Here is a 12,770-nt window from a genome sequence, read left to right as displayed (position 1 = left end):
GACTAGTGTAGCCTTTTGGAGATGCTAGAGCCTTGCAGCCATTGCATCTCTGCGGAGGATCACAGTGCAGTGAAGCTTAGCCTTAATCCTGGCCAGCTCTTTCTTGGTCAAATTCGTTGATTCTAAACTGGGCTGAATCCTGCGCTGGGTGAGGCATGCTGATCATCTCTGAGTACCAACAGGAAGGTGAGCCTGCAGAGTTCCCTGTCCTACCTCTCTGTCCTCCCCCATATCACACACACACACACACACACACACACACACACACACACACCGGAAGTGGCTTCTCCCCTGCCTCCCTGTTAATACCCAGCCTGCCCTGCCCTTCCCAGGAGGTGTCCAGTATCTTGAATCTCATCAGAGCAGAATCCTCCCACGCTTCTTCCTCTTTGCCATCCAGCAAATCCTAAATCTGACCTAAAAAGATGAACTAGTCCTGAAAGGCATCCCAGGGCACCACCATTTGGGGCTAGAGAACCACTGCCATCAGGGTAGACTCTGCAGAAACACTGGCTCCCTGTAGAACCAAGGGGCGGTACAGGCAGACACTGAAGATATCAGATATGCTCCATCCTTCAATGGAATAGGTTCTCTCCTGAAAATAGCCTGTGTTTAATGTCAAACCACAGCAAAGCATTGGCTCCAAACAGAACTGTGTACCAGGATCTGTGTTAGTTGGATAGAACATGGCCTCTGCCCTCACTGAAGGACATCCTAGGGAATCATCTTCATATGCTGTGCAACTCTCGTCACAGTCTGTATGCTCAAGAAAATGGCTTTCAGCCCTGGCCTTGTTAGCAAGGCTTTCTTATTCATTATGTCATTTCATTCCATGTGGTCAGTGACAGTGACGTGAGCTAAGCAGTGACATCACCACGTGACATGGAGGAAAACGGGCTGGGAGTTGGACTTGTTCACCAGTCTCGTTCTACACTGATGGCAGGTCCAGGCCGCCTGTCAGCCTGTCTGTTGTCATGACTGTTGGTTCCTCAAAGGAAAGCGCAGAACTGTCGACTTCAGTTCTGATTCCCTTTCTTTGTAAAGTGGGTCAGAGAATCTCAAAGAGGTGGCATGAAATCAAAGACAAGGTCTGACTTGTCCTAGAGGTTTACAGTGTGGGATACTGTGCAGGACTGCAGAGATTAAGGGGAGGGGGGTACATGGGAGCCAGCCCTGAGAAAGGAAACAGGACCCCAGGGGCTTCTACCCTGTCCTCTGCCAGGTGCAAGCCTGCAGGGGTGTTGTGGCCAAGCTTGCTAAAGGCCACATCAGCTGGTTGGGGCTGGGTCCTGGAACCATTGTCTTCTGTGAGGAGCAGGCTGACATTAGAGTTAGATGGCACATGAAGAGAGACTGGCATTTGGTAAGCAACAAAAACATCAAGTTTGACTGCAAAGGGGCGGGGTCAGGCTCCTTGGGAGGGTTTGGTGTACACTGCCAAGGGTCAATCTGCCATGGGAAGCTGATTGAAGGAAGGTGGGTGGTGGGTGGGATACAGAGGCCTGAGGAGCAGCTGCCCAATAGGTGCACTAACTTGGAGAGAAATCAAATCTTTGTTCAGGGAGGCTTGGTGAAAAAGCTGGCGGAGTTGGGCCATATGGGACCCTTTTCAAAAACAAAAAAAGCAACTAAGTACACTTGAGCGAGCGCGTGCGCACACACGCACACGCACACGCACACGCACACGGTTCCTGAGTTTCAACTTGAGTTTTATATAATAGCTAAATGAGGTAATAATGCATCCTAGTACTACCGGTGCTTCTATTGGCAAAACCCTAGACGCCTTGCCTTCTCCCACACCTTCCTCCAACCTTTACCCATATCCCAAATGTAGAAAAAGGCGGGGTTTTGTTGTCAATCAAGGATAGAGCTACAGTTCTGAGATTGAGGCTTTGGGACCTTGGCAGGCGAAGCACACAGCAAGCACTCCTTAGGAACCTGCCATGATGATTTTAATAAGCTTCATGGATGTGTGGCTACCTGAAGAGCAATTACTCTACAGAAAGGGGAGAGAAGGAGTTTTCCCTGTTGAGTCTCTATGAGGAACTGCATCACTCAGTTTTTCTGTTGCTGTGCAAGTGCCTGAAAACAACAGCAGTGGTCCTATCCTAAGGGCGTGGCTGGTTTCAGTCCCTGCTTACCTGGCTCTATCTCTCTGGCTCTGAGGTGAGACAGAATGTCATGGTGGTAGGAGTGTCTGGCAAAGGAGGCTGCTCGTCTCAAGGCAGCCAGGAAAGCAGAAAGGCAGGAAAGAACCAGGGACACGGTGTATCATTCATGGGAACCCCTCCCACCCAAAGGCCCACTCCTCTGACAAGGTCCCGCCTCCAACATTCCATCATATGAGTCCATCAATGGACTAATCCTTGAGCCATTGAAGCGGTAGTTCTCAACCTGTGGGTTGTGACCCCTTTGGGGCTGCAGATCAGATATCCTGCATATCGGATATTTACGTTATGATTCACAACCGCAGCAACATTACAGTTACAAAGTAGCATATATGGCCGGGGTCACCACTACATGTCCTGCATTAAAGGTTGAGAGTCACTGCGGAAGGGAGGGGCGTACTGTTTCTCAGTGGTAGCTGGGATGAGCCAATTCTCCACAGTCAGTTCATATGCCATGTGTTTAAAAGTTTGGCTGAAGTGATGTTATACGTCTCTTCTTTGACTTTCATTGTGAAGAAAAGACTTTGGAACAAGAGGTGACACCTCACAAACAGAGCCCTACATCTGTCTATACTCAGGTCCCTCAGCCCCTGACACCCCTCTAAGTTGTAGCTGGATCTGCATTTTAGTTTGTGGTTCCTCATTCTCCTCACGATGGCTGCCCGTGGAGATGCCAGATGTGCATGTAAACATGTATTCTTCACTGAGAAGACAATGAAAAAGATTCACCACAACAGACTCTTAGAGGTACAGGGATGCTAAAATCACAGTCCCTGCTCTTGGAAATTTACAACCAGATAATTTGGCGAGATGTAGTGGGGGGCATGACCTGATTTCTGGGGATCGAAAGACCTCTTAGAAAGAAAGGAGAGACAGAAATCCTGGACATTTATTCCTGTGCAGGCGGTACTCAAGGAGCCTCAGGAATATTCTGGAGCTACCTGTTTGTTTAGTGTGCCTAGGGGTGAAAGCAGCACAAGGCCTGAGCAGGGCTTGCAGAGTTGTCTCACCCATGTAGAAAGGATCCACAGGACTTTGGTAGGCTGCTTTGTGACTCTTACATGATGGTGTTGGCCACATGTGGGTCACTGTCCTGCTTGGATAAGCAAGCACGGCTGTGTATGCAGAATGTTGTCACATTGTCATGCTGTTGTGTGTGCCACAGCACATGAAGATGGGCTTGGGCTGGGGACAGATGCTTTGCATGTGAAATGGGAGAACAGAAGTGACTCAGCTGGAATTAAGCCTTCACCCCTGTTGCTCCCCTCAGAGACATAGGGTTTTGGTTGGCGTCCCCTGTCTCCCATCTCTGCCCACAGCTGTGCTTTTTGTTTTCATACTGGCAAGGCTTACCTAGAAAATGCTGTTAAGGGTACGGTCCTGTCCCTCCACATATTACTCTATTTGCTTTTGAAAACCTTAATCTTCCCTAAGTGTTCCCATTTTTTCTGTAGCCTGCTTAAGAGATGAAACCCATTCCCCCTGGCAGTTGACAGCTCCTGCAGCAGGAGCTGGACATGGAGGAAGTATATCTGTCAGAGGTCAAGTAGTGTTTGCCATAGGAACTCATAACTGGCCCTGGTATGGTTAAACATCACATCCCGGTAGATTTCTTATGTGATCTTTGCCACTTTTAAAGTTGTGGGTGTTAGAGGAAGCCACCTTGGGTTTCCTTTTAAAAATCTTTTCTCATCTATAAAATGTGATAATAACAATGTTACGATCCCGTTTTATAGATGCAAATGGTTAATTGGAAGTTTCCATGCGATAATACATGGGAAATGGTGGTGTATAAAACAAGGATATGGACAGGCAAGGGGTAGTATTAAAGGGCAGTGGGAACCCGGAATTTGGTGCTACCTCTCACACCTGCTGCTTCTGTGCACTCACTTTCTCACTCACTCACTCACTCACTCACTCACTCACTAATTATTTGTCCATTCATTTGAGACAGAGCCTCGCTATATCACTGGCCTGCATGGAAGTCAATCGGTAGATAAAGCTGGCCTTGAACGCCAGAGATTTGCCTCTGCCTTAAGTGCTGGGATATTTAATCCCAGCACTTAAGGCAGAGGCAATGCCACCATGCCTGACTTCTCCGGGGATTACAAACAGTCCATTTAGGGGACAGCTTTGGCTTGATCACTAACTCTGAGACTCCATTACTGGGTCCCCTGCTTCTTTTCCTTCTTGCTCCTCCGGAAAAGCGCGCTGGTCCCAGAGTCCCAGCCGGCTTCCAGGAACTGGGGTACGTCTAAAGCCTAGCTAGCCTGCTTCTGCCTAGGGATGAGTGAGATGAAGACCTTGCTCCTCCAGGAAGGATGGCCGGGGATGGGGTTGTCGGGACACTGGGGTGAGTCCTCCAGCAAGGCAACGCTGCCCCTAGAATCTGGACCCTTTTCTTTCACGGCAGCCGTAGCGCTTGCTGCATCCCCTTTCCCCGCCAGTTAGGTTGTTGGCGCGTTAGACCTCCCAGCCTCACGGGGCTGCTGTGCGGCTGCGACGAAGCTGGCGACTGCAGCGCTGCAGCAGAGGCAAGGGCTCCGGAGGAGGCGCCACGTGAGTCCCAGGCTAGCGCCCAAGATCAGGAGGGAGGTTACCGTATTTATCGAGGCCAGTGGGGGACCCTTGATGCCGGGTCACTGCTGGCGTGCTACCGTATTTGCCTGGAGCTGTGCAAGTCCTTTCTGGGAGTGGCAGTGCCGCGACTTAATGACTTAATTACTTGTTTACTCAGGATACCGCGGTCCCGCGGGGGGCGCTGCGGGCACGGGGGTGGGTGGATTGCATGCATTCCTCCAGGAGCTGGGACTGGCAGCCCAACAGGGTGGGCTTCGGAAGCTGGGTAGCCGCCGGCCTATGTTCCTAGGGGTGTGGTTGCGATGCACAGCTTGTCACATTTCTCGGACCCCTGAACTGACAAGGCTGTGAGAGTCACGCTGGGTGGGGTGAGCTCTTGGAATTAATGCAGGGGTTTGACCAGACCAGCGCGGCAGGAGGCTTTTCGGCTTTATGGGGGCGGGGAAGAAGGGCGCAGCGCTGCGGGAGACTTAATTGTTTTTTCCTTGGGCTGCTCAGACTCTTGAGGAAAAAGCTGCTGCAGACTGCAGAAGGGGAGCAGGTTGGGCTGTGAGTGTGGCACCTAATGGAGGAACTTGGTGGGGAGGGATGGAAAACCATGGCATTAGACCCTCCGGGGCCCTGGTCAGAGGTCTAGGAGGGAAAGTGGGGAGATTGCCCAATGACAGGACCAGGCTCAGATTGGCCAAGGAGACTTTGATGGGTCTGTTTTGCAAATGCCAGCACAGATGTCTGGGGAGGGATTATGGGTGGAGCTACAGGGCAATGGGTTCTAATCCCTTTCTCCAGGGTGAGTGCCAATTCCAGCCTGGCCTGAAGGTAGGGAAGACAGAGGGTGTCTCTGAGACTCCCACCCTGCAGGTTGATTGACTGAGGCTGGAAGTTTGGAGAAGACCTGAAGGGAGCTTAGAAGGGAATCCTAAACAAGCTTTTCTGATGGAGGGAGTGAATGGAGTGGGTTCCAGTTGCTCTACAAGGCATGGGAGTGATAGCAAGTCACCATGCCCTATAGGGGCGGTGACCCTTTGAGAATGAATGGGTTTGTGGTGGCTGGGGTGTCGGTAGGCATGTGTGTGTGTCAAGGGATATTTAGTTGTTGAGCAGATGGTATATTGAAACATTTTCAATTTCAACAGTGAGTCAGGAGACTTAGGGCCTAGTCCTGGCTCACCTTGCTGTGTGACCTTGGACACTGTTGGTTTCACCCAGCTTCAAACGTTCCATTTACAAGCCTGGGCTCAGGAACGCTGTTCTCCTGGTTCAAGGATGTTGTGAGGGCAGCGGGGAAGTATTTCAGAGAGGCACAGTGGTCTGGGAAGACAACATTTACAGCAGGCATGCTGGGAGCCAGTGCTGGGGTGATGGGGTGTAATGGTCAGCCTTTAGACCAGGCCTGCCTCCTTGGGAGTTCTTGCTTTGGTTCAGTGACCTGCAGCTTTTCAAACTGTGTGGTATGATTCATCTTGTTAAACAGTGGGACTACTTTTAATGGTTAACCCAGGGAGGTCACTTCCAACTTTAGGGGAGGAGGGGGTTGTTATTTTACTTCCTGCTTTAAGCCCGTTGGTGACCTTCCTTCCCTCCTGAAGGTTTTGGATCACCTCCTATGCTTGGGCATCTAACTAGAGAAGGTGCTCCTGAGAATTTTCCAGCAGTTTTGAGCCCATATCTTGTATGTCAAAGGCACAGGGCTTGATGTGTCTTGTAACAGAAGATAGCTCTCTGTTCTTGAGGTTATTCCAGGGTGATGATAAAGGTCATAGGGCAGCAGACCTTTGAAGAGGATGCTGGAGAGGCCAGGGAAGACTTCTAGAAGGAGGTGGCTCTTGAGAAGAGCCCGGGATGAAAGACTGTGACGAAACAAAACAAAACTGTAGATGGGCAAACTCTGGAGGTTGTGGGAAGTGAGTGATTCCTTAGGCTGGAGAATGGCTGACCCTGGGGTCTTCCTTGATTCCTCTCTCCGCTTCTACTTCTCCAGGGGCTGGTGATTGCATCTGGAAGTGCCCATGACAGAGCTGGTGTCCTCCAGGGGAGGGTCCCCTACAGGGGACGGGGAGGAGGGTCTGGGGGACGATCAAGGCCTGGTTATCCACCACCCCGCGGAGGAACAGTCCCACCGCTGCCCACTGTGCGGGCAGACCTTCTCCCAGCAGCCCAGCCTGGTGAGGCACCAGAAGGCGCACGTGGGGGCTGGCCGAGCAGCCGCCTTCGTGTGTCCCGAGTGCGGCAAGGCCTTCAGCGTCAAACACAACCTGGAGGTGCACCAGCGCACGCACACCGGCGAGCGGCCCTTCCCCTGCCCCGAGTGCGGCCGCTGCTTCAGCCTCAAGCAGAACCTGCTCACGCACCAGCGCATCCACAGCGGCGAGAAGCCGCATCAGTGCGCGCAGTGCGGTCGCTGCTTCCGTGAGCCGCGCTTCCTGCTCAACCACCAGCGCATCCACGCGCGCATGCCCACGCCGCACCCGCGCCGTCCTGGCGTCTTCGGGGAGCGGCGACCCTATTTCTGCCCTCGCTGCGGCAAGAGCTTCGCGCGTGAGGGCTCGCTCAAAACCCACCAGCGCAGCCATGGCCACGGGCCTGAGAGCCAAGCTGCCCATTTGAGCCGCGTGCTATGACCGGTGGGAGACCTGCCACCACCAGCTGCCTCCAATCCAGAAGCCACATCCAAGGGTGCTGAGCTGTAGTCCCCTGGCTGGATGGGCTCCTGGGAGGGGGCCGGGGCCAGCTTAGGATGTTGAAAGTTTTTCTTCCTTCCCCTGGACCCCTTGGCTGGCTGCATGTATCCGCTTTGGGCACCTGCATTAGTTTGCCTCTTCCGGCTGCCTAGAGCAGGTGAGACCCAGAGGGCTGGCCAGAGTCCCCTGAGGTGTGAGGGTGGTGGGAGTGGGGAGTGGGTGTGTAGTGTTGGCTGTCTAGGTCAGGACTAGGGGGTGTGGGGCTTGTATTGGTCTCCATGACTTGCTGCTTACCCGATCTTCATTCCCAGCATGTCAGACTTGAAAGCAACTTGGAGAGGGCCACTTGCCACGGTTCCCCGACCCAAGCTCGGTCCCCAAAGCCTCAGCCTCCTGCACCCACTGCCTGATGGCCTTGAGAAGCCATTTCACTCCATGTCTCAGTTTGCTTATCTGTAAGTTGGAGATGGAAGATGAGAGACTTTTCCTCTTCCCTGGGGTGCCATGAGGCTTCACTGTTAGCAGAAGGTGAAGCCATTTGTCTGGAGAGTTGTACTAATTAGTTCTGGGTTGTGCTTTGCTCCACTCTTAGTGGGACTTCACCCCCCCTCCCCATCCCCCCAGGCCCAGGCATTTAGAAGCCCATACTCATGCCCGTGACAGTGTCTGCACAGAGATACGGGTTGGGATGGTGACTGGCTTCACCTAAGGGGTTTTCATGGCTTTGCACTGAGTCCTAGAGAGACAGAATTGCTGTAGGAGGAGTTGGGGTGCAGAAGGATGGCTTCAGGACAGCAAGGGCTAGCTTTTGTTCCACAAAGGATAGTGTTCAGAGGGAAGGTACACCAGAAATTTGTCATGAGTGCAGTGAACTCCGACCTATGATTCAGAATGAGAACAGAGGCCCTGGGAGGACAGATGCATGCACAGAGCCTTGAGGTTTATTCAAATAATGAGAAGGGAGGCCTCAGCCGAGATGGCCAAGACCTTCTGGTAAGAATGCTAGCTAGGGCTTGCTTTAAGACACATGTCTACAAGTTGTCACTCTGAGGCACTGGCTTTTCTTTCTTTCTTTTCTTTTCTTTTTTTTCTTTTTTTTTCTTTTTTTTTCTTTTTTTGCCATTTGACAAACAAGGAAACCAAGACTCGCCCAAACTTGTTCCAAATTACAGCAAATAATTAGTGTTACTACAGTAGGCCAAGTCTGGGCTTTGTTTTCCATTTTAGACCTGAAAACCCTTCAGCTTTCTGGTTGAATTATTGAAAGTGCAGCTGGGAGAGCCTGGGCCCGTGGCCAGGGGCCAGGTGACAGGGCCCTCATGGGCAGGGCATCGCTGGGTTTGACAGGTGCGTTTGAAGTTAGGATGCTGGGGCTCTGAGCGGGCCTCTGTTCCCTGAGCCCTTGCTCCCAGCTGGGCCTGTGTCTGGTGCTAGAAACTGTCCGTTGCCTTTGCTCTTTGTCCACCTCAATGCCATGTGGCTCCTCTGGAATCACTGGCCTCTGCCTAAGATCCCTGGTGATTATTGCAATGTGGACTAGTATTTAGTGGCAGAAAATATTTAAGGAGGCCCTGGGAGATCAGAAGCTAGTCAGTCACTCAAGTACCCAGACCAAGGCATGTCATGTGTAAACAAGCCAATATTCTTGGCAGTGTTTTGCTGGTGGTAAGAGATAGACTTAAGGGTGGGTCAGGTGAATGTGTCCATGTAGTCCACATGGGCTGGTAGGTAAGGCCGTGTTAACTATAATGTATTGACCATGGTCTCTGCTTCTGTGAACAGATACGAAGTGGACAGGACCTCGTGGCCTAGGACCTGCAGGGCACCTCTGGGCATGGAAACTAAAAATGGAGTCTCAGGTCCTGGGTTCCTGGCATGAGGACGTGTCTCCTCAGAAGACCTACCTCTGGAGGTGCCCTATGTTGGTAGAGCATGGATTAGAGGCTGATTCCATGCCTTGGTGGGAAACTTCCCCAGATCTGACTTGAGTCACAGCTGGGCAAGCCTCTTTTTTGGCTTCCTGATCCTAGACCTCAACTCAGGTGTGGAGGCAGAGACAGCCCCTGTGTGGAGAGGTGGCTGCTCTCTTCCAGCCTGGCTCAGCCCTTGGTTGAAGGGCAGGGACAAGGAGTGACTGTTGTGTACTGTTGCAACAAGATGGTGTCGGACTTGGCTCGAGAGGCAAAACTTCCCTCAAGATGTGAACAGCACGTGAAGGCTTCCATGCCCTTTCTGAGCTAGAAAGGTTAACACTTCAGGGGCTTGTGGCTCTTTAAAACCTGATGGAGGCTGTGGACCTTGTCCTAGAACTCACATACTCACGGGGCTCTCAGTGCCACGCAGTTTCGGGAGCCTCTGGACTCCAGCCTAAAGACCTCAGCCCTGGGGATTCCATCTCCCATCCTTTCCTTACTCCACACAAGTGTGACGCTCTCCTCCTGGTCTCCTCTTCTTTGGGAATAAAGAATTCTGAGGCTGAGCCCCTTTTAGTCCATCCAATCCCTTCTCTGTAATCTGACAGTACCCTGGATTTCTGGCCAGGCTTCCCTTCCCAGACACGGCCCAAGACTGGCTCCTGGGCTTGATTCCCTTCCCCTGTTTTGTCTGACAGGCTGTAGGGTTTTACAGTGGAGCCCTCTGCTTGGTTTTGGCTCTGACTGCACTTGCAGAGTCAGGGGAAGGTGGGCCTGCTGAAGGGATGGTAAATCATTTTCTCTGTGTCAATTCCACGTAGAAGGAATCATGCTTCCACTAGCCATATGCAACCAATCAGGCCTCCTAGCTGGGCAGGCATGAAGCTCGCTCCAGGCAGGAATCACCTGGGAAGGTGAGGGTAGAGGGGCACCAGAACCCTTCACATGGTGCCCATGGGTCTGAGCAGTGGGAGGAGGCAGTGGAGGACTTGCATGCATTCCGTGCATAAGCAGGGGTACAACTAGGAGGTGAGGGTCTTGGGCCACTGCTGGTCAAGGACTCATATCCTTACATATGAGCAAGTCAGTTGAGAGCCCACAACTGTCTCCCTTTCCTTCCTAGAGTGAGCCATTCATTAGGAAAGGGGGAAGGGCTTTCTTTTCTATCAGGACTTGGTGGAAACCTCTGGATTCCTGACTTGGGGTCTTACGGCCTGTATTCCCCTTGCAGTTTGGGTTACAAGTTCTTACCGGATCCCCATGCCTTATTCTGGGGTCACTGAGTACTCACAGAGATCAGAGAACGGGGAGGCACTATCCATACCTTGGGAATGACCATGCACCTCTTTTCCTTGGCTAACTTAGAAGAGCCTTCACCATGCCCCTCAGCTAACCGCCAAGCTTGTCTTACCCCCGCTGTAACTGTGCCATGCCTTTCCTTATACTGGTTTGAAATGTTCTTCCCCCAGCCCCCAAACCCACTTATTCACCAGGGCTGAGCCTCCCAGCCCACCCAGCCCAGGCCCCTTCTTACCAGTCCTCATGTTAACACATGGTGTCTCCTTGAGTAGTATGTGCCGCTTAGTCTTGTGCGTGTTTCTTCTGTGTTTGTGTATGTATACCTGTTGTGTGCGCACATGTGCACTTTGAGTCCCCAACTAGACTGTGAGCTCCCTGAGGGCAAGGGGCTGTCATTTCTTCTTCAACCTCTGTTGGGTCAAGCCCAGACCTGGGCTCCCAACTCTCAGGAAGACACTTGACAACTGGATGATGAAACACATGCTGGAGGTCATCTGAGGTGGAGGGTTGTGTGCAAGGGGAGAGTCCATGTGGGTTAGCTAGAGGGGTATGGTGTTGGGTTGTGGGCTGACTTCTTGGATCAATAATGGATGCTCAAGGTCTCATGTCCTTGTAAATTGGAGACAGTAGAAGCAGGAGGGACACCCTCCCCCACCCAACACACACAGACCATGGCTACACAGGAATGCATGTGAATGGATGGATGTCCAGGTTGGATATTCCCAAAGGTCCCTGACATCTGTTGGAGGAGGTGACTCAAATAAATGTTCTCTAAAATGGCGTGTATGTGGAGCGGTCCTTGGGAGACATAGGTGGGAAGAGGGTAGCGGTTTATATCTCAGCCTGTATCTTAACCTCCATCACTTCTGGGGGAGTTTCATTCAAGGTCACATGTTCTTATGTTCAAAGTGGAATAGTAGCCAAAGACCATAAACTCCAGCAGAGTTAGTACAGGCCTGTCTGTCCTGATAGGGATTGCTTATTCAGTCTGGCTAACATATCCCAAGTTCTTCCAGTCATTCTCAGCCCCAAATGAGACAACACCTGCTCAAAAGCTGAGGTGATGCCCACAGGCCTTCAAGAGCTGGGCCACCGAGGAGACTTGAACCAGGAAATTGTACTTCAGGGTGGGTCATCTCCAAAGGAAAACTTGGCCAGTCACATTTCTTCTTGACTGTAGCCCTAAGAGCCTGATTGCTGGCTCAGAACTGTGGTGAGAACAAGCAGGTCATATGTAATTGATGCACACCTACACCCTTGCCCTAAGCTGGAGCCTGTCACAGACCACATCTTCTCTAATGCAAGTGCTAGACAGCACCTTGATGTCAGGTGGGCCTCCTCCGTCAGGCCTTGTTAGTGTGTAGGGTATGGGCCCAACCATGGCTGAGGAATACTCGAGATTCTGTCATTAGCCAAGGAGGGTCATGAGTGGGACCTGGCTCTGGGCCAGTGCCTTTGAAGCTTGGCTCTAAGGTGAGTGATGGGGAGTGGAGTAGTCAGGGTTGATGTGATCCATTCACATTGCCTAAATTGAAGGCAGGGCCCAGCCTCTTATTCTGCCCCTGCAGCTCCCACGGCAGAAGCAGCAGCTGTGGCCTAGTCTCTGTTGTGGTTCAGTTCCTCTTGTGAACTTCAGACATGGTTACAAACCTGGTTCAGCCTGAGCTATGGCCTGGGGAAGACATGAATGGCTTCTGAATTACAGCCCTCTACTGAGCCTTACCTGTCACCCACAGTATGAGGATAGGGGAAAAATAGAGCTGAGTAGATGGTGGGTAAATCCCAGGGGATGAGCAGTGGTGTGTGTGTGTATACATGCGTGTGCATACATGTATGTGTTTGCACCCATGGGTGTATGTGATCTGGGCCAGAGCATCACTGTTTTTTTTTTTTTTTTTGGGAGCTTGTATGTGAAGCCATGGGTCCAACCCCAGACTCCATTTGGAAGCTTAATTTTAAAAAGATGCCATCCATATCGGGGGCTGTGCCCATCCATGTCTATCATCTGAGGAGGCTCAGCACCTCCAGGTAGAGAAGAGGAGATGTAATGATTGCTCCCCTCCTGTGGGGAAGTTGTAGGGAAATAGAGGCAAGAGAAGATTCAGTATCTTCATAGGGGCCCATCTGCC

The 12,770-nt window shown here is 51.8% G+C and overlaps 1 protein-coding gene across 4 annotated transcripts; it reads left to right on the top strand.

Annotated features, from left to right (window-relative positions):
- Nucleotides 1-1,537: 1,537 nt before the first annotated feature.
- Nucleotides 1,538-11,421, top strand: LOC117720785 (uncharacterized). Of its 4 annotated transcripts, none has more exons than XM_076913404.1 (4): nt 1,538-4,416; nt 6,730-7,586; nt 7,741-7,884; nt 9,212-11,421. In XM_076913404.1, exon 2 carries the CDS (start codon nt 6,758-6,760, stop codon nt 7,367-7,369), a length of 612 nt encoding a protein of 203 aa, XP_076769519.1. In that variant the 5' UTR covers nt 1,538-4,416; nt 6,730-6,757; the 3' UTR covers nt 7,370-7,586; nt 7,741-7,884; nt 9,212-11,421. The 4 variants fall into 4 exon arrangements, with proteins under 4 accessions (XP_076769519.1, XP_076769521.1, XP_076769522.1 ...); XM_076913406.1 differs by lacking the exon at nt 1,538-4,416 and adding an exon at nt 4,423-4,727; XM_076913405.1 differs by lacking the exon at nt 1,538-4,416 and adding an exon at nt 4,734-5,297.
- The last annotated feature ends 1,349 nt before the right edge of the window (nt 11,422-12,770 follow it).

This window comes from Arvicanthis niloticus, chromosome 15, assembly GCF_011762505.2.
Source record: "Arvicanthis niloticus isolate mArvNil1 chromosome 15, mArvNil1.pat.X, whole genome shotgun sequence".
Taxonomy (NCBI): Eukaryota; Metazoa; Chordata; class Mammalia; order Rodentia; family Muridae; genus Arvicanthis; species Arvicanthis niloticus.
This window is presented reverse-complemented; position numbering and strand designations above follow the sequence as displayed.